This window comes from Sardina pilchardus, chromosome 10 (assembly GCF_963854185.1).
Source record: "Sardina pilchardus chromosome 10, fSarPil1.1, whole genome shotgun sequence".
NCBI lineage: Eukaryota > Metazoa > Chordata > Actinopteri > Clupeiformes > Clupeidae > Sardina > Sardina pilchardus.
The window spans coordinates 2,084,523-2,111,674 of NC_085003.1; the positions used below are offsets into that span (position 1 = coordinate 2,084,523).

Genomic DNA, 27,152 nt, shown 5'->3' on the forward strand with positions numbered 1-27,152 from the left:
CGGCTTGTAAAACATGGCGTGTTTGCAAACTTTCAATTGAAGCTTGTATCAGAGTTAAAGTGGGTATATGATCAATTTGAAATTGAGTTCATAAATGTCTTCTTTCATGGGAGGATTTGTGCACAGAAAGAGTAAGGGATTGATAGTCATGTTTGTCATATAAGTAAGCAGCCTTGAATATATGGTTTGAAACTTTCATCAGACTTGTCGTTAATACAATTAATACAGTCCCTTTGTCTTGCACCTCTGCTTGTAGATAACTGTGGAGCCATAAGTGGTACTTCAGCTTAGGGAGAGCCTGTTCAGTTGGAAGTGGGGCTTAATAAGTCACCAGGTTGGCTTAATGTTTTCACAGTGCAATGATATGACTATTTTTTATATGGTGTGTTTTTTCTACAACTTCTCAGATGGATTAGAAGCACACAGATAACAGTAGGCCTACTGACTCTTGAGCTTTGTTTGGTCTGTTTTAGTGCTGGCCAACTTCAGGGGACTGGTGCAGTATGGTCTACCACTTGAGATTGGAGACACCGTGCAAATTCTGGAGAAATGTGAAGGCAAGTAGTGAATGAAAATGGCAGTGTGTTTGTGGTGTCATAACTGGTGAATTTAGAGGCTAGTCTGTCCCAGCATTGAGGAACAAGAACAAACACAAACATCTGCTACATCTGCTGTTGGGTTTATTCAATTACAATTACAATTACAGAAGCCACAAGTTGTACTGTACTCTTATTCTGCTGAAAGCAATAAACAAATGATAAACATAATGTATTATGATTATGGAGTACCCAGTTTTAAAAATGAAATGTTTTGCTCCTATAGGCTGGTATAGGGGATTTATAATTAAGAATCCAACTGCTAAGGTGAGTCTTTTGTCTTTAGCATATTATGATGTATAGGTATTCTATGTCATATAGTATACACTTTTATAAAAACATTCAAATTATTTAATACATTCAGACAATGAATGCTGTAGATAACTCTGAACATGGTCAACTTTTGTCCTGTAAATCTATAGTATCCTATTTAGCCTGTTTTGTTTATTGACAGAACATGTAGCATACAAAAGTGAACTACTCAAGCCTAATCATTTTTAATGTAATGGAATCTTTAAGTGCATTTCCATTATTATTCATTATATATCAGTGCATTGCCGGCTTCCTTATGAATTATTGATCAAACTGTATTTCATTCGATCTCTATTCCACAGGGAATTTTCCCAAGCTGTTACATCCATTTGAAGAATGCTCATATCAAGAACAAAGGGTAAGAACAGAAGCCTTTGCTCTGGCGTTGGCTGTAGATTTTGTCCTTGTCCCAAAAGTAAGAATCGTACATCCTTTGTCAGGCAGAAATGTTATGATGGGCACAAAGCTTCCAGAGCAAGGTATGACTTAGCTCTTTTTGTGCCCCACAGGCAGTTTGAAACGGTCATACCAATGGAGGACTCTGTCATCACGGAGATGACGGTGACCTTGCGGGACTGGGGCATCATGTGGAAGCAGCTCTACGTGGTAAGTGGCACAGTGCTCCGGGCACTTGTGCAGTGGAGGCCAAGGCAACGCTCTCTTCACCTCAGAAAGCTGTTCGTCATGCCGACACACTGATGTGGCAGCTGCATGTAGTCTATACTGCTGTGCAGCAGATAAATGTTCTTAGTGAGTTCAAATGGGAGGGAAGATAAAAGCAAGCCTGTCTGGTGTGCTCAAACATATGTAATACGTACATAAGTGTATGAATGTATTTCAATTTCTGTTGGAATAATCTCGAATTTCAGATCGTTTTATTTTCTTTCTCTCTCTGTCTCTCTCCCTCTCTTTCTCTCTTTCTCTCTCTCTCTCTCTGCAGAGAAATGAGGGGGATCTGTTCCACCGGCTGTGGCACGTGATGAATGAGATTCTGGAGCTGCGGCAGCAGGTTCTTGTGGGCCATCTGACCCACGACTGCATGAGCAACATCAAGCAGCATATCACCGCGCGTCTGGACTGGGGCAATGAGTACGTGGCTAACAAGGCCCTGGTGCTTTTGTCTTTCAGCCTTAATTTGTCAGAAGATTCACCCTGAGACATTCGAGTCCTCAGAGGGGAGGCATCTTCAAATGATGGAACAGCTTGCCTGATGTCAGACTCCGTCTTGTCGTGCTATAGCTTGTACTGTATGCTCATAAGCCGAGATCATTTTAGAGATATCATAGCAAATATGTCAAAAGTGTGCTAGTAAATATAATGCAGTGAATTATGTGTGTGTGTATGTAGAGCTAGTGCTCTAAAATGGCACACAGTCAGTCAGGCAAAAATGTTCCTAGTATAGTATTTGATACACATGTTGATAGTACTGCACTACAGAGACTGCGCTTTAAGCTTCATTCAAACGTCAATGTGTATGTGAAGCCATGTATCAAGTACAGGTTATGAGTCCATCTACAGTACAATGAGCAAATTTGAATACAATCACATGGAGCAGATCAAATCTGAGTTGAAAACAGTTTTCTTTGTAGGGACAAGTCATATCAGAAGCAATGCTTGTATATCTCACTTCAAAGGGCAACATCTAGAAATGGATCACCTTTATGTTGAACACCACATATACAATATTTTTTCCATTTCTTGTCTCCGAGAGACACGTAGTAACAGTCTGCCAAGAGAATTGTTAATTGCCTTTTTCTTCTAGTAGTATTTAGTTCCAAAAAGGCCTCCACTGCGTGTAGCAGTAACTGTGTGTCATGCTTTGGCAGGCAGCTGGGATTGGACCTGGTTCCCAGGAGAGAATTTAGCATGGTGGACCCAGACGAGATCAGCGTCACCGAGCTCTACCAGCTGGTGGGTACTGTGTGCTTACCCATGACTCACCCTCGCTTAGCAACACCTACATGCTGCATCGTTGCCATAGAAACTGACGCTGCAGTGCTGCTGTGTTGCAAGGACACAACAGTAGTATTTTACGTCTCTAGTTAGGCTGAACTCACACAGAGATGCACACACACACACACACACACACACGCACACACGCACACACACACACATATAAAACAAAACACTTCCAGTTTGGTTGGCTGTGGATGGGGAAATTACAGTAATTAAGAGCAGAGAGAGAGGGAGTTAATGGCCATTTAGATTGCTGTTTGTAAACACTGATGCAAATGTTGCTGCATATCATGATTAAGAGGCTGCACATTAGATATGCTCTTCATTAGGTGGAAAAGACGTGAAAATAGATGTTTGATTCGTTTCACTCTGGTGTTTGGGGTCAATTTCGACATCATTGAAGTCATTGCTGAGTAAATGCAGTATAGTAGTTTCACATCAATGACAGAGTTCCTGAGCTAATTTCTAAACAATGCTGTTATGTCTGGAAGTGTATGTGATTTGGAGGCTAATGTTAAATGGTTTATGAGTGAAAGACTGAATGAAGCTCAGCCAGAGTAGTAGATAGGAGTAGTGGGCACAGTAGTAAGACAGAGATGAATATAGAATGGGAGAGATGAATCACACAACTGGAGAGGGTGTACATACATACACATGAGTCTTCATGTTGGCCTTCATAGCCACAGGAAAACAAGTCTTGAGTAATAGCCTACACTTCCAACAGTTTATTCACACGTGTGGTTCACAAGATAGTGGCTTAGTGCCATAATCCATTTTGTAGTGAATATGCTGTAGTGAATGTCTAGTGTAGAGCTGCTCTTAATTGGTGCGTTGCACGTGTTGGGTAGATGGAGCGGCGACATCGCAAGAAGGAGCTTCCTGGCCAGGCCAGCATGCACCACCTGTTTGTCCAGGTGAAGGGCCTGATGAGCGCGAGCCTGGGAGAGGAGCTGGAGGTGTTCCTCTTCATCTACGACGGCAGAGACAGCCGCCCCATCAGGTGGGTGGTCCACACAAACATCCTCAAGTCCTCACTGAGATGCAATCAACTTGATTGCTCCATTGGTGGACTCCATTAGACTTCCAGTATTGTATGTCATGTCATGCAATTGTTCTGCCAGTTATCCTGTGTATTGTAATAGTAATGGTATATTTTTCAATTTGAAACAATCACTCAAGATTTTATTGGCACTTTTCTCACCAGTTAAAGATTGCCGATGGTCTGTATGAGACTGTGAAAAGGGCTTGATGTGTAGAGTAAATATTTGATAGCTGTGTTTTTCTCCCCTGCCCCTTGATGTTAAGGGGTCTAATGCACTGTCTCCACTCCTCCTCGGGTGTGAATTATTTACTGGGATCAGTAGCCCCAGGCACTCCGAGAGGGAGTGAATGCAGGAGGCTGCGCAAGCCTCAGTGGACTCCTCCTCATAATTAATCAGCCTCCGCCGGCTCCGAGGAGAAGCCACTGATATGGACGTAGAGCAGCGCTCTCTCCCTCTGAGTCACTCATCTGTGCTGTGTGTGCGGGAGGAGAGAGAGCAAGCCCACCTAATGCCCGTGTGTCTTGCAGCGAGAGGTTCGTAGTGCGTCTGAATAAACAAGGAGCTCCGAGTGCTCTGGAGAAGGCTGAGCGACAATGCACTCTCTTTGTTGTAAGTGATCCCACTTTCTACCGCTCCACTGAGGCATGCCTCTGAGGCCTTTAAAAGCGCTAGCTGTGATTGTAGTGCTGGTGTTCTAGACTGGACTCTACTGATGCAAGCATGTGTGATGGAGGCTGGAGAATACCTAGAACTCCCAGTGTATGCTAATAAACAAGTTGTAGCTTTTTTGTCTGCTGCAACAGCTCCAGAAGATACCATAATGTTAGAGTTTTTCACAAACCTCTTTGAAATCATTGAGGTGACATACTGTACGGTTAAATCGTTGTTGAATAAAAATGTGTATGTGTTTCTTTAAGGATTTGGGGAGTAGCGATCTACGAAAAGATGTTTATGTTGTAGCTCATATAATTAGAATCGGTAAGAGCAATTGGATGCATCATTGTCCAGAATTTTCAACAAAAAAAAAAACCCACCATGCGTTTTTGTGTCCATGTATACCACTAAATATCGTTGAATACTTGTGTCATGTCCAACTGTTTGTGATTATCTGCATGGCCTCAATTGGTAGAGTCTCATTGTGGTGACAGCTGTATGTCCATTATGATGTCTAATGTCCATTGCATGTATCCACCTTTTTCGGTTTTGTGCCGTTTGGTACAACTGTGTTAAATGTGGATTGTTGTCGTACTATTTGTGCGTTATGTAGTGTGTATAATTCTTGTTTGGAAGTGACTGAATGCCTGAGTTGTGGTATTTCATCATACGAGTGACTTTTGAGATCTACATAACCCTGTTCCTAAGAATCATGCGGGTTGACTGCAATATATCCTCTGGTATACATCATGACTTATTTACAGGGTAATGTTTGATGCTTGTGACAGTTGTTGCAAAAATAACAACATGCACAAGTCACTCTAAATGTCTAGACATTTAACAATGTCTAGACATGTCCATGAGCGTTCACCCATCTTAAATCACCTGCTGCTTCTCCACAGTGTGTAATCTCCCCCCTTCTGGATGTGTTGTGCAGGACGGATGGTGGCCGGGGAGAAGAAGAGTGTCTGTAATGTGCAGTACAGGCGGCCTTTTGGCTGTGCCATCATCAGTGTTGCTGACCTCTTGACTGTAGATTCCAAGGATGACCACCTACTGAAGGTGTATGCGTAAGTGCACTGGAATGTTGTCATATCACAATTACCCGTATTACCTGAGCTGTTTAAGATTCCTTAATAGGAGCCATGTAAAATTCATTAAGAAGTAGTTTCATGTAATTCACACAAAACTATTCTTTAAATTATAAACTATAAATTAACTTTTCTCTTTTTTCCTGCAACAGATGTAATATGGAATCAGAGTGGTACCAGATTCATGACAACATCATCAGGAAAGTCAGCTCCAGATACAGCCTGGTTGGGTCCAACACGGGTATGGACACAGGAATGACATAAGGAATGAAGAATTGTATGAAAAGTAATGGAGTAAAGACAAAGTAGTGCCAGTTAGATCAATCTAGAGTTGGCTGCTATTTGTCTCTCTGATGACTGATTAGATCAAAGAGATAAGCAAATATATACTTCATCTTTTTCTTGCTTAATGAACTTGTCTCTGGCTTGGTCCTCTCCAGGACTCTCCATGTCCCTGCAGCTCCTTCATGGAGACATGGAGCAGATCCGTAAAGACTACATGCGCCTCTTCACCCGCAACATCTCAATCACCAAGAGACTTGGTTTCTCCGACATCATCATGCCAGGTAAGAGTTAGACATGACAGAGAGGGGGGACTGTGGAGGGCAGATCACACCACACCAATCAGACCCCCTTTCACAGGGTTACTATGAATAAGCCATTCTATACTCTCATGTCCACATAGTTCCTGTGGGAGCACACAACCTTACCAACGTTTTATAAGTTCCAGCTCCAATTCAGTTAGAGGTGAAATACAATGAGTAAAGTCAAGAAAACTACAAGTAATCAGCCGGTTTGACAATTACAGTGTTTTCGTACTGTCCTTGTGTGTGTGTGTGTGTGTGTGTGTGTGTGTGTGTGTGCTATGATCCTTTTACATCAGTGAGTGAGCACAGCTGTGTTTTTGTGTCAGGTGAGATAAGGAATGATCTGTACATAACGCTGGAGAAGGGCGAGTTTGAGAAAGGGGGGAAGAGTGTGGCTCGCAACGTGGAGGTCAGTGTGCAGGTCCTTGGAGCAGATGGGCAGACTCAACAGGTGAGCTCCATCACTACTGTCTCATTATTAGTCAGAGCATTGGAAATCAGATTCAAGACTGTCTTGTTATATGTGCAAAATGTGAAAGAGTGCATAATATCATACTAACATTTGCATTGGAATGGTTTTTTAAAAAAGTATGCTTAATCTTATGGAGGGTTTTTATTGTCACTAGGAGATATCACAAGCCTAATCGTTCTGTTGCACATGCATCTTATTAAGCAAGTCATGGATCCTTTTCCCCTTGAAATGACCTCTCCCCCCGTGCCACGTGGGCGTATGTGTGTGTGCAACAGGATGTGCTGTGTGCTGGCTCTGGAGAGCTGGGAGTGGAGCAGCATCACTCGTTTGTGCTCTACCACAGCAACAGCCCGCGGTGGTCAGAGCAGATCAAACTGCCCATCCCAATGGACCTGTTCAGAGGGCTGCACGTTCGCTTCGAGTTCAGACACTGCTCCAGTAAGACTTCTGACCTTGTCTGCTTTCAGTGAAGGATATACACATTTGTGCTCCATCCATAGCTTGTGGCACTGTCAGTGTCTGTACGTTTTAATCCTACTATACTTTTCACGTGCTGCACATGTTGATCGATCTGTGTGTTATAAAGGAACGCATATCAGTTAAATCAGAGCTATGAGAATCATTATATCTGTTATCTGGGCAGGCAGTCTTGGCATGCTGAATTCCTAACCTGTAGTGGACATGGACATCCTGTTTAGTACTTAATTCAGAACAGGCCTCTTCCTTACTTGGAGCCATTCTTGGATGAACAGGCAAAGTGAAATGATGACTGTTGAATAACTATAATGTTGTTGTTCCCTAGCCAAGGAGAAGGGGGAGAAGAAGATATTTGGCTTCTCTTTCGTTCCCCTGATGCAAGAGAATGGAAGCATACTTCCAGATAGAACGCATGAGCTTATCGTCCACAAGGTAGTGTGTGTGCTCTTTGGAGTGTGTCTTGGTGTCTGGTGATGTGGGGTGGGGTGGGTGGGTGGTGTAGGTGAGGAGAGAAGAGACAGCCAGACACAAAATGAGTTGATGTGCTGTGATGTATGTTTTCTCTGACAGTGTGAAGATGCAACATATTTCCAAGACGTAGCTCGGTACCTCAAGCTTCCATACTCGAAAACCAACACGCCTGCAAATAATCAGCCCGCACGCAACAGCAAGGAGTCCTTCTGGATGACATCTTTCCTGTGCTCTACCAAACTCACACAGAACGGTACCGCCTGCTTTTGGATTCGCCATTTGGGATAGCAGAACCATATGTTCCAAGACTTTGAGGCTTTATAAAAATAGGGATCAGAAACACCAGTATTGGTACCAGTACACAGTGTATTATCTGATGAAAATGACTAATGAGACTGCCTGTACAGTATGTGTAGACCTGCTGTCCATGTTTAGGGTTATTGTAGATACATTGAATTTATAGTTTATAAAGTGAGTCACTGATGAATGATTCAATCATTTATCCATCTGCCATTGGACTGTGAATGGCTCTGGTAGCTGACTCCACTTTACAGTTAACAGCATGTCATCCAGACATCTGTCACCACTGAGGATAATACGGTTTAATGACTGCGTATGCGACTGACTGATTTCTGCTTCTGTACCTGTTCTATTTGAGGTTCTCACTTTCATGTCCTTGGCTAGATATTTTGTATTAGAATCTGTCAGAACTTTTGTTCTAGCAGACACGCAGTGTGGAGCGGAATGTGAGACTGTATTGACTTTTCTTAGGTGATATACTTGACTTACTAAAGTGGAGGACATACCCAGAGAAGATTGCTGATTGTCTGTCTAAACTGAAGGACATTGATGGCACTGAGATTGTAAAGGTACAATTCACATTGACCTTCCCTTTGCTTTCACTATATAGTTTTTATGATAGACAGAACACCCTGACACTGCAATGCAAAGTGGGTTTCCTGTTGTTTATAGATTAATAGTGAACAGATGCAAAGTGTAGCAAAATACTCTGTTGAATTTATATTGTTTTAGTAGTCTGAATGCTTTTAAGAGAATATGTTGATATTATGTAATGTCATGTTGTGTAATTTATTGTTAAAAGCATTTCTCTTGTGCTGCAGTTTTTACAAGACACACTGGATACTCTATTTGGTATTTTAGACCAGAGCTCGCAGAGATATGGTCTAAAGGTGTTTGACTGCTTGGTAAGTCCTTCTTATTGATGCACACGTTCACCATAACTTTACAGATTAGGGTTATATTAGTCCAGTCACTTTTAGTTGCTGTGGTTACTGGAAATCGAAAAAATGAAGGTGTTGGCAAAATGTACTCACATGACACAACACAGAATAGACTTGATTCAGCTGAGAGGGATTGTTCTCTCTCACTCTCTCACTCTCTCTCTCTCTCTCTCTCTCTCTCTCTCATGATATGGATATGCCGTTGATGTTTCCCCAGGTACATATAATAAATTTACTGCAGGATAGTAAATTTCAGCAATTTAAGCCAGTGATGGACACGTACATTGAGAGTCACTTTGTTGGAGCTCTGTCATACAGGTATGATAGCTTTTTTTCTCTTAATTTCCCACTTTGAACAGTGACCTATTGCTTGTCAATGTATGCCTTCACATAATCAATCTAAAATCCATATCACTGAAGGTTTTGTTGTTTGTAGTTTGGGATGAGTAGTTTTTGTCTTTGCTGTAAGGCTGCTGTACTCCAAGTGATACATGTTTTGTATACTTAATTATGAAATGATGTACTGACAATCAAAGCAAAAATGCCTTTTTCAGTTTTGACTGTCGTCAATACACAGTTATGTTAAGAGCAGTGGTAGCTGAGCCCTGTATCCTAGCAACCCGATGAAGAAAGCGTTATCTGCACCATAGATCAGAACCTGGCCCAGCAAAGCCAGCAATGTCACTGGTCCCCGGTCATTCATTCCACTTTGTGTCAGGCTCCTGTCTGCCCTGTCAGAACTGACCAGCTCACAACACATTACATAAACAAGATCTCCTCACAGTTTGGTAGTAATAGCAGCAGTCCTCTCATACACAAGTGCTTAATCTAAGGTCTCCCTCTCTGTTGACCTTTTTCTCTTGGCACCTGTATTCTGACCCAGGGAACTTATCAAATTACTGAAGTGGTATATTGACCGAATCATTGATGCAGAACATCATGAGCAGATTCAGCAGGTTCTGAAGGTAAGTGTTTTTTTGTGCACACCTCATGTCAAACAAAATGATTATTTTGGCTAATGCACGGTGACGATACTGCTCAGCAGTATGAGCAGGTTAAAAAGGGGAGTGGGTTGCATGTACAGGGTGCGTTTGGTTTTGCTGGTAGGTTTTTGTGTTTTTGCAAACCTCCAGTGGGAACCTTTTCTGTGTGGTGCTATGAACACATACCCCATGTGCCTTTTTCTTGAAAAGTGAGATTCAGGACGGTTTAGAACGGCACCTTTGCTCCCCCCAGGCAGCTGAGTACATTTTCAAGTACATTGTTCAGTCGAGGAGGCTCTACGTAGGAGCAACCGGTGGACAGGGCGAGGAGGAGTTTCGCTGCTCCGTCCACGAGCTCTTCAAATCGGTCCACCTCTTCCTCTCTCACCAGAGTAAAGGCGTCAGCCCCATCACACACACACAGGTAAGCTGGCTTCTGTGCGCTTGCTTCAGTGTGTGGGTGACTAACCACCAATGAGGTGTACAGATGCACTCAAACTCACTCTCATGCAGTGGGCTATTTTTACCTTTGCAGTTGCAAACTATAGAAATCTATGGCATATGAACAGCACTGTAGACATGAGTAGCACCTTCCGAACAGTGTTGAAATTGCTGCTGATTTCTTGTCTTCCCAGAAGAATGGATCTAACAAAGCACCTGAGAGAGTACATGCCTTAGCAGCAGTATGTGTGGCCAAATCACAGGATCCATTGAGTTCAATTAACCAAGTCAAAACACAGATCAGCATAGCATAAGTGGCTGGCAATGCACATACAGCATCACTGACCTATTCGATTGGTTTAGAAGCGCAATACCATTGTCCATCTGTGTGTGTTGGTCTAATGGGAGTATCATTTGAACTGCTGTCATTCTGCTCGGCTAATAAATACATGTCATAAGAAATAAATATGCTGTATGCTTTACAATGATCATCATTTATTGTAGGCCTATCTCTATGTGGTTTTATGTATTGTAATGTGAATACTGTCCATGACTAAACAACACCAGTTGAGTTCAAAACCTATGATTTCTCCACACACATTATACATATTACAGGCCAGTGGAACTTCTTGATGAAGATGCCCGTTTGTGCTATTGAACTCCATGGCCCTGTGTGTTGTAGGCTGTGTTCCTGAGGTCCTTCCCTACAGTCTGCTGTGAGCTGCACAAGGTCTTCCTGGTGAGAGAAGTGGCCGCCCTGGCCCACGACACACTGGCCAGCCTCCCCGTGATGGCTCACACTGACTGCCCCCTTCAGGCAGTTAAGCTGCAGTGTATCGCCAAAACTGTGGAGAGCCCGCTCTACACCAACCAGGGTGAGTTTGGACTCTTTTAACGCAAGCAAAAGAGAATTGACCTCAACCAGCGGTTGGCATGCTGGAACAAGATGATGGAAATAGCCCTGCGGCGTACTTTATCTTAAATGCAGAGTAATGTTTTTGCCAAGTTAACCTCTAGGACAGCCACAGAAACAGTGATTCATGTAGCCGTTGTTTTGAGGAGCATGAATTGATCCATGTCTAAAGTTGTGACCTGAATCGGTGTGGCTGTGTGTGTTTGTGCTGCAGAGTGCCGGTGTGTGGTGCTGCCCGTGATCCTGCGCCACCTTCAGGTGCACATGCAGGAGCAGAGGGACCTGGTCATGTGCGCCCACATCCTCACCAGCATGCTCTCCGTCATCACCAAGGACGGCACGGTCAGTCAGAGTGGACGACCACCGCGCGCGTCGCATGTGTTTGTGAGGATAAAATGATGCTTTTCAACATCATCAATGATCTTTAAAGCTTGCTGAGGTGCTATTTGCTCTCTCATCAATAAGATGAGTCTGAGCAACTATAGCACTTACTGGCAAGTCACTGATTCTTGAGAATTTGCTTAAAACAGGTTTTAATTTTGAAAAAAAAAAGTTAGTTAAATTACAAAATCTGAAGGTATATCATTATAGACCAAGGTCTTAGCTGTTCAGCAATGTACCGGTGCAACCTCCCGTTTTTGTATTTTTTTCATAAAATAGGCATTTTTCCAGTACTTACACAACGTTTTTTAGGCCTAAATAGAAAAAGTATGCTTTTTTAATCCAACAACCATATTTTTGAATTAAAACAGACTATTACTTTAATAACTACACCACTGAAGAAACATATTGTGAGCATATTTATTTAAAACAAATAAAAATGAATCTGACGGTGTGACACTAATCTGACGGTGTTGACAGTGGTTTCATTACAACATAAAACTCCAAAATGAATACCACTCAAGTCTTGCTTGACAACTTTATTTAACTATTTGGTCCAAAAAGCCACCGTTGAGGACCATTTGGGGGCTTTTTTCACCACCGTTAAGCAGAAAACCTGACGGTGGTGACATCTGACGGTGGTGACAAAAATCTACTCTTTCACATGATATGCATGAATTGTTCACATTATCCACCCTGTTTGCATCCTATTGCTGGCTACTTCAAACCTCTTCTTAAAAAGTATACATTTATTTTATAATCTAATCTTATATTTTGTATACAAAAGAGACGGTGTTGACATGTTATGGTTGTGACAGTAGCAGTGTCCAAAAATATGAACAACTTTAAGAGAAAATAGCAAACTAATGGGAGCTTGAGTGATCTTAAAGCTCTTAAGATCTTATGGCTGAAGGTTTGAAAATGAGGTCCTCAAGAATGTAGTTGACCTTGTAGTTGCCTGATTTTATTGCCTTTTTATAAATATCTGACGGTGGTGACGAAAATGTGGGACACATTTTGAGCAGCCACAAAATAATAGTAAATATTGCTCAAAACGTACTGTTTGGAGTTTCTTATACATAATACAATGTACTCTTTCATGTGGTAAAGATATCATTAAATTAAATGATTGCTTTTAGTGTAATCAAGTCAAAATGATTATCTCCTATTCGAGGACAACTGATTTTGTAGGGTATGGGCCAGCATATAATCATTAAATGAATACAAAAATAAAATAAACCTTTAAAAGAACCTCACATGTGTGCAAAGGACCCCCTGATTATAACCTTGATTCTTTTTGTTCATGGAAATGGCATTAATTTCCAACAGAATCAGCACTTTTCTTAGTGAGACATGTTTTAGGCAAATTCTCAAGAATCAGTGAAATACGTTTTTTAGATGATGACATCAAAAATAGAACACAGATTGTTTTAACCTGAAACACATACAGTGATAAAAGCAATATAATAGTGCACATGCGCAAATCAAATACCACTTAACATTTCTTTCATTAAACAAATGTCAACTTAGCATTTTTGATTTTGGATGAGCTCAGTTTATCGCTGGTATCATTGACATGCTGATGAGTTCAATTCCTTCATGAAATGAAGGTGTCTTAGTCATGCATGGTCAGGGAGCTCTAATGTTTATGATGCTACTGTGTAACGGTTCTTGCCCTACTCTTTGCCCCTGTGGCCTGATAGGAGTGTGTTGCCTCCGAGGAGGTGAATATCATCATGGACAGCATGTCCGGTGTTCTTCTGAGAACCATCTTGGAAGTCACCAACTGCCCACAGCCCGCTGGGACTGCCTTGCGCCTGCAGTACCAGGATGTCACGGTGAGAAAATTCACTGCTTTTACTTAGCGGTGCTACTCTAAACTTGCTTAAATCCAAGGAAGGGTGAAGGGGATGTGATTATGGAGTTCACATAGGGGTGTACTCACTTATGCCCCCTGTATTTTAAGGAAGAACATGTATTTATTTGCGATACATTATTCATTAACAAAGTTAAAAGTGGTGTTGAAAATAGGTTGGATTTTCCTCCATTTTTTTTAAATTAATTAAGGCATTAAGATCAATTTCCAAAGATGATTTTTTTATTCCTCTTTTTAGTCAACTAGCATGGGTGTATTCACTTATGCTGAGCACTGTATAAGTCTTTAGTAAATTGTAACCGAACTAATAACTTCCAACGGTAGTGAAAATGTAGGATTAAACGTTTATTGTAGAATTTATTAATAGTGGGACATCTACCTATCGTCAAGTTCAGGAGAGCTTTCCAAGAAAGTTCTCAACCCCAATACATTTACCACTTTTTCCTTCGCACTCATTTCTATCTGAAACTCTCTGTCTGCACCAGACTCACAGCTACATCCCATCTTCAAACAGTCTTATTGGTCTTTGTTATGTGGTTTGTTTTTGGTTATATCCAGGGTGAATTTGTGGCCTGTTTACTAACCCTCCTGAGGCTGCTAAGTGATAAAGATTACCAAAGATTTCTCTCAAGATTCTCAAGCAAAGATGAGCTCATGGTATGTCTACTTGAACACATTTCACTTACAGTAATTTCCTGTGTATTAGCCATATTGTGTATAAGCTGCAGGACAGTGTTTTATGAAGTTTAAAGAAACAAAACCATATTGATACCATATTATCTGCCCCCGTGTATTAACCTCATAGCTGAAGAAATGTTACAAAATCAATGTATAAGCCACGGCTAATGGTTGGAAAATTACAGTACCCATTATCAGATGTAAAAAGTGTTTTAGCAAAATGTCTTTCTCTTATGTTTTTCCCCCAATTAGGCTTTTCTCCTACAGTTATTCACTGTCTTTGAAATACTCATACGTCCAGATATGTTTCCCAAAGATTGGACAGTCATGCAGTTGGTCACCAGCAAGTGAGTATTTATTTGAAATTATTTATTTCTTGTGGCTCTTGGTTCAGATTACTTTGAAATGTAATCCATTACTGAGTAAAGACTACATGACAATCTTGTTATCAGTAACGTAATCCATTGGATTACAAACATAATCTAACGTTCTGTAATCTGAATACTTTTGGATTTCTTCTTTTTCTTTATGACTCTAACTATACTTTTAATAGTAACTGTAATCTGATTACACATTTTTTACATGGAATCTGCTGTGATTATAAATACATCTTTTTGTTTTTTTGTAATCCGATTGGGTAATCCAGATGGCTTGTAATCAGTTACTACCCAACCCTGCAGGATTTTTCTTTATATTTCATTCTCTCCAAAGACAGATGTTTTACAACATCAAAAGTTTTCATGACTCTTCGCTCTGTCCTCTTTAGTGTCATTATCACCTCACTTCTGTACCTCTCCGATGCCTTGAAGAAGAACTTCCTCAATGAAAAGTTTGACTTTAAGGTAAAAGCAGAAGAATTCAGCCACTCCCCAACCCCCATCACAATATTCGCTAAATTAGCGGTTCCCAAACTTTATTTCCCACATACAACCTTCTACATTCTGACTTGGCTCGCGTACCCCCACCATCCGACACATTAAAAAGTAACACATTCTATTGACATACTCCATATTCCAGGCATCATGTTTAATAAGATGCTTACATGAAAACATAGCCTACTCTAGAGTTCATAAATGATATCCTTTAATTTCATGTTTGCATATCATTATGACCCGATTCAAATTATTTATTTATTCATGAATTAATTACAAAACATTTAAATAGTTCATTTTTAACACCACTCCGCTATAGCCCTTTTCATCTCGCGTACCCCCTAGAAGCAGTAACACTGCCACCAGCACCACCACTGATATGCGTACCACAGTTTGGGAATCCCTGAGCTAAATGATACTAAGCATTCTTTGTGAGAGACTCTGAATCACTTTTCAGCCTATTGTCATTTTCATGCTCTTATATTAAGAGGCTTGATGCATATTCATATCACTATCGTGGGACTGAGGTCAACTTTAGACTTGAAAAGCCTGGATATTAAAGCCTCCCTATCAGCTCTCCAATGAGGATGTGTCAGTGCGAAGAGCAGAGGAGAGCGCTCGCTGCACCAGCACGCTGTAATTAAAGCTGCCTCCCCTGTCCCCTCAGGTGTGGGAGTCCTATTTTTATCTTGCTGTCGTCTTCATAAACCAGCAGTGTCTCCAGCTTGAGAAGTTCCCTCCCTCCAAACGGAAAAAGGTGCTGGAAAAGTAAGTATTCTCCCTGCATGTGACAGCTGGAGGTTGTCAGATGTTGTGTGATTGGACTACTTCATTAAATATATGCAAAGTAAATTACCAGACAAGAATTTCAATTCTCCACAGAATGATAAGCAATCTGTTCAGAAGTGGTAAACTGCATCCTGTAAACTTGAACTTGCGAAAAACGTGTCTCCTACATACAGTGGGGAGAATAAGTATTTGAATCAATCTCTAGGTATGGCGAAGAGTATGTGATGATGTGGGGCTATTTTAATTACAATGGCCAAGGAGACTTCATCAGGATGCATAGTATCCTGGATCCATGAAATAGCTGGACATTATTCTTCAGGAAGATTATGTCATCAGTGTAATTCTTTTATGTGTTATCTCTTTAAAGAGTCAGTTTATTGACCCACCTTCTTTCTTCTTTAAACCTGTTAAATATTTTGTTAAATGTTTTTTCCAATGCAGGTATGGAGACATGAGGGTAATGGTTGGATGTGAAATCCTCAGCATGTGGCAAAGTTTAGGTGAACCTGCTTACTAATTTAAACAGTTCATGATGTTTGATGACCTCTTGAGTTTCAGTGGTTTTAGTGACATATTCACTGAATGGGACATCATTTTGACATTTTTATAGTTACTGTTGAAGTACCTAGATTAGTAGGTTTTTACTTTTAAGAGAGAAATCAACACTTTAGCCATCTGACATGAGATTACCGTGGTCTTTCAGAGGAGCACAAGCTGAACTTCATCCCTGTGATGATCGGGCTCTTCCTGGAGGCCACCCTGGTGCCCCAGCCCGACCTGCGCAACGTGCTCATCCCCATCTTCCACGACATGATGGACTGTGAGCTGAGCAGGAGTGGCAACTTCAAACAGGTGCCGTTTGCTTAGGACCAGAACAAGATAAGCAACTGTTTCATTGGTTGTTGCTGTTGTTGACTGTTTCATTTATGGAATCATTGAATCTTTGAAAGGCAAACTGTGGTAGTTAGTGGCCAACTCAGCAACTGATTCACTCACACTCCACATCAGCCAGTCCCTTTGTCTCATGAGTGCTCTTGCCGCAGGTGGAGGCCAAATTGATTGACAAGTTGGACAGCCTAATGTCTGAGGGCAAAGGCGATGAGACGTACAAGGAACTCTTCAACAACATGTGCGTTACACAGAACTTGATGTCCAATTCTGTCATCAAGTTCTTAAACTAAAGAGAATGTTAATGCTTGTGTTTATGTAACATATAGTGCATATATATTTTAAAATAAATGTTTGCATATGGGTTTTATAGATGGGTGTAGAAGGTTATGTGCTATGTATTGTGAATGCAGTTTGTGTTTAAGGCAGTACTGTACATGCATGTATGTATGTCCTAGTGGACTATTCAGGCCATGTACATATGTATAACAAGGACAAGAACAACTGAATACGTTTTGGTGCTTCTACTTGTCTTGTCTTATAAATGTCTTATAAGTTGATACACTGGTGAATAGCAAAACACTGCTATTTCAGTGACAACAGCCATACAAAATGGATGTGCTTTTGATAACTACATGAATGTACTAAAATCAGTTTGTCCCATCAATGCTTCCGGACAAGAATTCCCCTGTTTGGCCCATACCCAAGGTAAGGCTTAACGTCCCTCAGATACATACATGTTGGAGAGAACGTTGTGAAGTTTTTGTTTAAGTCAGCAGATAATCAAATTGAAATGTGTACGAGAGGTCTGATAAGCTACTGTGTTCCAGTCTGCTGAAAAAGATTGAGAGCGAGACCTGGAGGGAGAGTGGAGTCTCCCTAATCACCACGGTAACGCGACTGATGGAGAGGCTGCTTGACTACAGGTAAACAAACGCCTTGCTCCTCTCATGTTGTACTGCTCAGGTTCCAAGGTGTGCCCATCTTACTGCCTCTCCATCTGTCACTCTGATTTCCCATAACAACGTGTGTGTGTTATCACACCGATGGAGTGACAAAAGTGCATTCTTCAAGTCTAATCATTTTGCATCCACTACAATTTAGACAGAAAAACTATGACCATCCATGTTAGAGAACATTCAAGCAATGTTTAAACTAACTGTGTACATTTGAACAGTCCAACACACGCTTGCATGCGCTCATACATAAACACCTGTGTTACAGATAGAGAACACACACTCATCACAGCTCTGTTCTGTTCCCCCAGGGACTGCATGAAGATTGGAGACGTGGAAGGGAAAAACATAGGTGGCCCAGTCAACCTGCTAGTGAGTATGCAGCACCATCTGGGCTCAAAGACATCAGAGAAATCCTTCTAGCTAAATGCATTCTGTCATATTTACTCAGATAATTAGCACAAAGATGCACGCACATTAGACACAAAGATGGTCAGTGTTTGTTCATGCCATTTATATTTAGTTATGGTAATTGTTAGAAGCATCAGCTGATTAAACATCTCTTTTGACAGAACTTCTACAAAACTGAGCTTAACAAAGAGGAGATGTACATACGGTACATTCATAAGCTCTACGACCTGCATTTCAAAGCACAAAATTACACAGGTAAAGAACAGAACAGAACCTCTCCTGTGTAATCTTTCCATGTCTGTGATATCCGAGTCTGTGTTTGGTCTGTGGTATTAGAGTCTGTTTTTGGTTTGTGGTACCTGAGTCTGTGTTTGGTCTGTGATGCCTGAATCTGTGTTTGGTCTGTGATGCCTGAGTCTGTGTTGGGTTTGTGATGCCTGAGTCTGTGTTGGGTCTGTGATGCCTGAGTCTGTGTTGGGTCTGTGCTACCTGAGTCTGTGATGGGTCTGTGATGCTTGAGTCTGTGTTGGGTCTGTGATGCCTGAGTCTGTGTTGGGTCTGTGATGCCTGAGTCTGTGTTGGGTCTGTGATACCTGAGTCTGTGGTTTGCTGGCGTGTTGCTCCAGAGGCGGCCTACACACTGCTGCTGTACGATGAGCTGCTGGAGTGGACGGAGCGGCCCTTGCGAGAGTTCCTGGGTTACCCCATGCAGAGCGAATGGCAGAGGAAGGAGTGCCTCCATCTCACCATCATCCACAACTTTGACAGGGGGAAAGTGAGTCTTCATCTAGCTTTGCCTAGTTTATTTGTTATATACAGTATATCCACCCAAAAGAACATATTACAAATGGTTACCATTGATTATGTACTACAGTATGACAATGAGTGAAAAATACTAGTTTCATGTAGAGGTATCTGCTTTGTTATTTGTCTTTCTAATGTGGTCAGTATTCCCTGTGTTTGTTCTAGTGTTGGGAGAACTGCATCATACTGTGTAGGGAGCTTGCAAATCAGTACGAGGCCTATTATGACTACAGGAATCTTAGTAAGATGAGGGTAAGTAGCCAGTCAGCCAGCATGGTACTTCTAATTGGGAACATGTCAAAACGACCAAAAATTCCAAATTCTGTTAAGTATTTTGACAGTTCATTATTCAATTTCAGCTTGACCAAACACTGGCAGGAGGGACGTTTCTATATTGATTTTACAGTCATTTTGTGCCTTTCAGATGATGGAAGCATCTTTATATGACAAAATAATGAATCAGCAGAGACTGGAGCCTGAATTCTTCAGAATTGGCTTCTATGGCAAGAAGTTCCCCTTCTTTTTACGGGTAAGTTATGTTCTCTAATGTCGCCATGTTCTAGAATGTAGACAGCCACAGTGCAGTCATTGTTTTTTCATTCCTGTAATTGTTTGAGACATTGAACACCATCATCTTTGCACCAATATGGTGATACTGAATGTACTGTAACTACATAAATGTCTACATAAAATGCCTTCTCGGTATGGAACTGTTTGTGTTCATTTTATCTGTAGGTGAGGTTATCATGCACTAGTAATCTAAAGTTATTTCATAAGGGGGAAAAGTACTACTTTATTGAAAAATGTGTCTACTTCACTGTGCCTCAGTAAGTGCCTGTAAATGTGTAGATTCAAAAAAGATATGGACCGTTTGACCTTGTACAGGAACATTTCATGCAACAACAGCATCTGCATCTAAATGTGCGATGAGAGTGTGCTTTTCAAATGGCAACAGATGCAGCAGTTTCACAGATTCACAGACGCAATTATTTTTGGAAGTGTTGTGCCTCACCCTTTGTCTTGCTCACAGAATAAGGAGTTTGTGTGCCGGGGCAATGACTATGAGCGCCTAGAAGCCTTCCAGCAGCGAATGCTGAGCGAGTTCCCCCACGCCATCGCCATGCAGCACGCCAACCCGCCCGAGCAGACCATCCTGCAGGCCGAGGCGCAGTGTATCCCTCCACGCCGCGCCACGCCACGCTCACGTGCCTTATGCCGCACGCGCTGCCCATGTTCTGTTCTCACGGCCACCCACACAGAGCACAGCAGCTGTGCAGCTCAGTGATCAGCACTCCTCACTCATGACCACTGAGCCTATCACACACCACAGGCACAGCACACAGCACACAGCACACAGCACACAGCACACAGCACACAGCACACAGCACACACCACAGGCACAGCACACAGCACACAGCACACAGCACACAGCACACAGCACACAGCACACAGCACACAGCACACAGCACACAGCACACAGCACACAGCACACAGCAGCCCAGCGCCACTCAGCAGTGCATACAGTACAGCTGCTTCACTCAGAGGAACAAGACTCTGGCGTTTTTCTGCTTTTAGTTGTTCAAATGCATGATGCAGTAGTATTTAGAAAGTTATTAATGGGCTAAAATAAGACATAAATAGAATTTTATTTGTATATATATGTTATCAAAATATTACAACAAAGCCTTTCTAAGCATAAATAAAATGTATATATTCTACAAATCTGTTGTGCATGCCCTTATTAAAACAAAAACAGCTGTGTTTTTGAAGTGTGAGGTGGTCTGTATTGCCTTGACTCGCCGTGGCTCAGATCTGCAGATCTATGCAGTGAGTCCAGTCCCCGAGGGGCAAGACGTGCTGCAGAGGGACGGGGTGCCCAACAACATCAAGAGCTTCTACAAGGTCAACCATATCTGGAAGTTCCGCTACGATCGACCTTTCCACAAAGGCACCAAGGACAAGGAGAATGAGTTCAAGGTTTGTTTACTGTTGTCTTGTTTTTGAGTGGCTATGAACAAACATTTCTCTGTACGTCATGATTTGTAAAATGTATCAACGTGTTGGCACAGTTATTGCTAACCCAAGATATTATGACTGATATTTTGGGAACAGCTGACCCTACCTTCTAGGGAATCCCAAGGCCTAGAAATAGTACTGTCAGATTACATTGTAAAGGGTCCCCCCTTAACGGCATCACTCTGCTGGGCCCTGTGGTCATCCCACCATGTCTTTATGTCCCTAGAGCCTGTGGGTGGAGCGGACAACGCTGACCTTGGCCCAGAGCCTGCCTGGTATCTCTCGCTGGTTTGAGGTTGACAAGAGAGACCTGGTAAGTAATGTCTTGTTAACGTCCCATTTTTTTTGGAATTAGGTAGGAAGTATTTTTTTTATTTTATTTTAAGTCAATTACAATGATAATTTGTTATATTACACATTGCAAAAAATAACTGGATGCAGCAAAAACAGATGATGAACAGATGGATCAATCATTAAATCAGTAGGCCTACATAGTACATAATATTGCATAGACCTAGTGCATATTACAGATACATACTGTAAATGGTTCAATCGATATAATAGTAGAACAATAAATCGTTACGTAATACATCATATTACATATGCCTAGTACACATTACAGGTACATAAATGTAATATATTAACTCATAAATGGTAGATATTGATCTCTGTTTCACAATGTCATTTTGAGGTTGTTATAAGTCATTGCATAAAGCATTCCTATCCATGACTGCATTCCTTTACATGTGTTTCTAGGTGGAGATGAGTCCACTGGAGAACGCCACTGAAGTGATTGAGAACAAGAACCTCCAGCTCAGAACATTGATTGCTCAGTGCCAGACCCGCCAGATGCAGAACAGCAACCCCCTCACCATGTGCCTCAATGGAGTGATCGATGCTGCTGTCAATGGGGGGCTGGCACGCTACCAAGAGGTAGGCTACGCTAGCATGTTGGTCATCTTCGGCAGATGGTGAGACCAAACATTGTCATAACATTTACAAATATGGACTGTAATGCTTGCATTGCTTATAAGACTGTTGTATATACTGTATAGATGCCTTTCTAGTATAATTACTGATTTACTGAACTCTTACTAGTGCAAGTGTTCATTTCTGATTGTTGCTTAGCAACTGCTTATTAAAACCTCACTGGAGCCTGGGACTGTGGCCTTATGGTGTCCTGCTGTGTGCACCTTAACAATGGGAGATTAACCCCAGAGTAATATTTATTAGTATCATTCATATGGCTTGTCTACTGTGAGCTGAAGGGCATGTTTCATCTCTGAGGAAAATACACTGTTATGGTAGCTGTGTAATGCTTATTAAGTTTTGCTCAAAACTCAGGAGAGGGCTAATTCTTCTCAATGTCACATTAAGCAGGTAGTCTGTAATGGCTGAAAACATGAAAAGCAATGCCAATGTAGTCTGATTGAGATGTGGAACATAATAATTCATCCTCACCATTTCAAGACAAATTATCAAGCTCTGATGACATTTAAAAATGATGAACTTATGAATATCTACACGGTAATTCAAGTGAAATCTTGAGTGCCAATGACATTTGCATTGTATGTTTCTTTGTGTGCTTTGAAAGGCATTTTTTGCTAAAGATTACATGGCAAGTCATCTTCAAGATGGGGATAAGATCACTCGTCTCAGAGAGCTGATGTTTGAACAGGTACGTCTAAATGTCCGTATTGATGGGCTACTTCATGATCTATATACAGCATTTAAAGTGCAAATCACATTAATTTTGTAGCCCATGTCATTTCTAGTACAGTATGCATTTAGTGTTATGGATGTTATTAGAGAAATAGCTTTATTTGAAATTTGTTTATTTGCACAAAGCACAAAGCATTGAATCCCTTTCATAGTCCACTCTTCCTCCATTCCAGGCTCACATTCTGGAATATGGGTTGGCTGTGCATGAGAAGTATGTTTCACTGGACATGCGACCGTTGCACAAAAAACTGGTCGACCAGTTTCATATGATGAGGTCTAGTCTTGGACTACAGGTAGGTCCTACTGTAAAATGTGCATGGAACATGAAAGATGAGTTTAGCATTAAGTACACAGCATTTTAGAACTGTCCGTGTGTTGCTTTCATCTTCCTCCTCTGCTGTTGGAACAGCCACAGGAATTTCCTGCCCTTGTGCGTGCCAGTCCAATGCACTTCGTCAGTGGGAGCCCTCGCAACTGCAGGACCCCCGTGCCCGTGCCCAGTGCCATCAGCCCCGATGGCCCTCGCATGGTGATGAGGCGCAGGTCAGTCATCCGGGTTTTCCTCTCCCTTTACGCCTACTCGCCCAGGACTCCTCGGTTGGCTACATCTCCTTTTCAGTCTGGTTTAAAAGGTTGCCCTTGATGGTTATAGGTGGTGTAATTGTGTAATCAGAGAGCAGCTATGGAGAAACGATATGCAACAGCAAATGCTTGCAGTTAATGGAAGTGTTGGCCAATATGTAGAAATCTTTAATTGTGTTTCATTGTTTCCATATCACCGTAGTCATCCTGAAACTTCTTGTTTTCTGTCCTAATGCTCGGACAGTCCCCTGACCTACCCAGCGGTCAACCGCTACTCCTCCTCCTCACTCTCGTCGCAGGCCTCCAATGAAGTGAGCAACATCACGGGCCAGTCGGAGAGCTCTGATGAGGTCTTCAACATGCAGGTAGGAACCTCTTCACACCAGCTGTACTTGTCCTAGTGGATTGGATTATTTGCTACAAGGATTAGTCCTGTATTCAAGTCTTCACAAATAAACCCTGGGTTTACTCTCTACTTCTCCCTCTCCACCTAGCCAAGCCCTTCTACCTCCAGCCTCAGTTCCAACCAATCTGGCTCCACCCATGTCAACAACTCCGCTCCAGCCAGTAACAGAGGTAAGGAAATCTAATCAGTTCCTCAGTATAGCCCATAAAATTAGGTGTGTGGTGCAATTTTGAAATCTCACCAGTTCCTCAGTATAGCCCATAAAGATGTAGCCTGGAAAACCCAGACCCTCACCAGACCCTATAGCTCACCTCTGGCCTGCCTATATCAGATATACTGATGTGATTGGTTTCCCATGATGCAAGGGGCAAAAGTAACGTGCATCATTGCTCATTGTATCTTGCAGAAACAATTCAAATTGTGCTCTCGCGAGAAGATTTTGAAATCACACCAGATCCACAGTATAGCCTGTAATGATGAGGTGTGTGTGTGGTGTCATTTTGGTGATTCACACAACAATTGCATTATGATTAAATTAAATATGTGAATATGGCTTTGTGGATTTTTCCCACCTATCACTTCATGACTTCCCCACTTCATTCAGATGTTTGTGTAATTCACTAACCATCACTTCTTAACATATTTGTGTTCTATAGTTCACATACAGTGATATTCTTGAATGAAATCAGATTTATTTTCCAAGCCTTAGTCCTAGGTAGTTAGTTCATCTTGTCCCTATTTTTGTTGATTGTTTGCTACCTGGTAGAATGTGTTAAGTAGCTGGCAGTAATATGGCTCATATATCCTCTTGTTTTGTGTGTTTTTAATCTTTAAGCTTCCCCATTGCCCTCTGACAAACATAAGCACTCTCGAGATAACCTGTGCCTCTCACCAAGAGACAGGCTCTGCACAGGCTTGTTTCCCAGTCCACTGGATCCAACTGCAGTAAGACTTTAGAGAGCACATGTTGCATTATACCTTATTATCACATTAAGCTTATTTATCACAGTACTATTAAGCTTAATTATCACAATGCGATTAAGCTTCACATGTTTTCCATATAGATAGTACCACAAATGTTATTCTTTTCCTGTTTACAGAGACCGGTGCCACTCCAGATTGTGGATTCTACATCATCCCGTCCTGAATCAAACCTCCCAACGCTTGAGAAAGGTATGAAATACAATTCCATCCGAAGTCAACGGAAGGTTTTTAGGTTAAATGCCAAATGCACACAATGTTTTCTTTGAACTTGAATTTAGTAACATACTTTGTTCATTCCTGACAACACTGATCAGTGTTAAAGATGCGTAAGTTCTGACCTCTCCTGGCCCCTCCAGGTTTGGGAGAGTACTCTATGTGACTGGTCAGCCAGTGAGAGTATAAACCACTCTATGCCTCTGTCAACTAGAATTTGAATCCTATGATCCTGCATTTTAGAGCAAGAGTGAGATGTGACCCGACATGTCATAGAGCTGTGTTCTCAGTGACCCGGACAGCAGTTGCCTCGGGCTGAAAAACTAAGCTGCCATCATGCCATCTCTGATTTTGTCATTTTACACTGTTTTCCCTATCAATGCTTTCTATAGTTTCATTCACTTACTCTAAGGGTTGAAGAGAAGTCTACAAAATTAGCTTCTATCTTTTCAAAAATGAACATGTGATTTAACAAGCTGCGCAACATTGGCTTAGTCATGTACAAATGTATCAATCCTTTGAAACTGAGATGTAAAATGTCTTTTATTATCTTGTAGGAGCAGGCTCTCTTGGCATCGGGATGAGGTCGTATTCACCTATGCCCTCAAACAAGTCACCCCAGAAGGTATTGAGTGAATTTAAGAATGCATTTTTCAATATTTAGTGTTTGTTATGTTCTTACTATTAGAACATTTCATATCATCCCCTTACATGCTGATCACTCTATCATCCTCCTGACCTTTAACCTTTAATATTTGATTGTGTGCAGAGCTCCATGCCTCCCTTGACCCCGTCCCCCATAGACTGCTTGCCTCCTGGGGGCTTGGTGCTCCACTCCCCAGCTCGCTCTGGCAGCTGCAGCAGTGGCATCTCTTCCCTGAGCCGCTGCAGTGTCTCGGAGACCTGTAGCATGGATCCTGGCCTCAGTGACTCTCCAGTGCCTCTCCCTGTGCCTGTCCCCACTCTGGAGGAGCCCATGGTGCGGCGGGGCAGCAAGACGCCTCCTCCCTACAGCGTGTACGAACGGAACAACCCCCGCCGGGCCACGCCACTGCCCCACAGCCTCTCCGTCCCCCCCAGCGCGGATCCCTCCGGCCTGCCTCCGAAACCGCATCTAAACCGCAGCCACAGATTACACTCGGAACCACGCCAACGGACTGTCCCCCGCAAGGTCTCACAGCTATAACAGCACCACAGCATCACGGGAGATTGAGATTGTAAATTGTAAATGGTTCTAAGGAGCATGGGTGATACAAGCACACGCTATACCTGACTGGTGTGCCATATTTGTACCCTTTCACAGTTTGGGTTCAAACTTTCTTAATATTTTTAGGAGCCATTAAGAGATTTAACACACTGAATAATATTATCTGATTTAAAAAGGGCAAATAGTTTACTGCAAAATGTACACATCTGGCAGGTCCACATTGCATTTAGAGTACTTCAGCTTTAGTCAATCATATGTATTTTTGATAGATGTTTAATAATTCTGATACTGATGTACAGTATGGTTGCCAATAGTTCTTCTTTGGCCTTACACAAGGGTCACACTGTGCAGCTAGTCCTGCAACCCATTCAATGCTTTTCTGAATTGCTGAAAGGTGCTAAAGCCTAAACAGTATATCTGATGAGTCTTCAATATTTTTAGACTTGTGTTTGTGAATTTCTTGACTGTCTCAGCCTTGCACTCATTACACAATTTATAAAACTCTACTTTTTTGTAATATTGTAGTGGAATTGAAACAAGGCACGTGCTGAGTGTTAGGAAGTTGTAATGATTTTCACAAGCTAAATGCTTTGGGTTTTTGAAAGGAAACTGAAAAACTTTCACATTGCACTATTTGAGGCTTACACTGCCTGACCAAAACATCACCCTATATAACATTCTTGGTGAGTACTTCATAAAGCACATTTTGTTACAAAGAAATACTGCATCTCTCTTTTCAGTGGGAACTTTCATAATGATGCCTATATGTCTACATATACATGCCCTGAACTAAAGCTATGGCTGAACCTGTGTAATGTGTACTAGTCTTCATTGTGCCATGTAATGGTTCTGTATGGATTGCTGGCGTGCCAAAGAAACGTACAGACGTTTTAAGCGCTGCAAGTATTTAGAGCTGCTTCAGTAGAATGTGTCAGTTGTGCTCGATGATGATGTACTTCATGTGCAGTTTGCAGAAGCATATTCTGGCAGCATGTGGCATGTATGTAAAGCATTAAGCAATATACAGTATTACAATATAATTGCTGTGGTTCTGTGAGGGTGTCTTTGATATGACAAAAATGGCAAGTTAACGTTGTTTGGAACATCCCTCCCTCATGGCTCTGTTGAGG

At 41.8% G+C, this 27,152-nt stretch overlaps 1 protein-coding gene across 1 annotated transcript; it reads left to right on the forward strand.

Moving 5' to 3' along the window:
* The first annotated feature begins 779 nt into the window (after positions 1-779).
* On the forward strand, positions 780-26,832 carry dock4 (dedicator of cytokinesis 4). Its single transcript, XM_062547833.1, has 50 exons — positions 780-863; positions 1,211-1,266; positions 1,418-1,514; positions 1,849-1,997; positions 2,735-2,819; positions 3,713-3,864; positions 4,435-4,516; positions 4,825-4,885; positions 5,499-5,631; positions 5,805-5,893; positions 6,093-6,218; positions 6,566-6,690; positions 6,987-7,149; positions 7,514-7,620; positions 7,759-7,912; positions 8,431-8,528; positions 8,781-8,864; positions 9,118-9,218; positions 9,784-9,865; positions 10,137-10,307; positions 11,007-11,199; positions 11,452-11,579; positions 13,322-13,456; positions 14,053-14,151; positions 14,425-14,519; positions 14,939-15,014; positions 15,712-15,812; positions 16,275-16,333; positions 16,537-16,685; positions 16,877-16,962; positions 17,403-17,429; positions 17,552-17,647; positions 17,989-18,049; positions 18,250-18,343; positions 18,715-18,863; positions 19,058-19,144; positions 19,317-19,421; positions 19,923-20,064; positions 20,703-20,869; positions 21,135-21,221; positions 21,665-21,841; positions 22,503-22,586; positions 22,804-22,923; positions 23,046-23,173; positions 23,457-23,577; positions 23,707-23,788; positions 24,454-24,563; positions 24,719-24,791; positions 25,373-25,440; positions 25,585-26,832. The coding sequence occupies exons 1-50, from the start codon at positions 780-782 to the stop codon at positions 25,999-26,001; spliced, it is 5,715 nt and encodes a 1,904-aa protein (XP_062403817.1). The 3' UTR covers positions 26,002-26,832.
* The last annotated feature ends 320 nt before the right edge of the window (positions 26,833-27,152 follow it).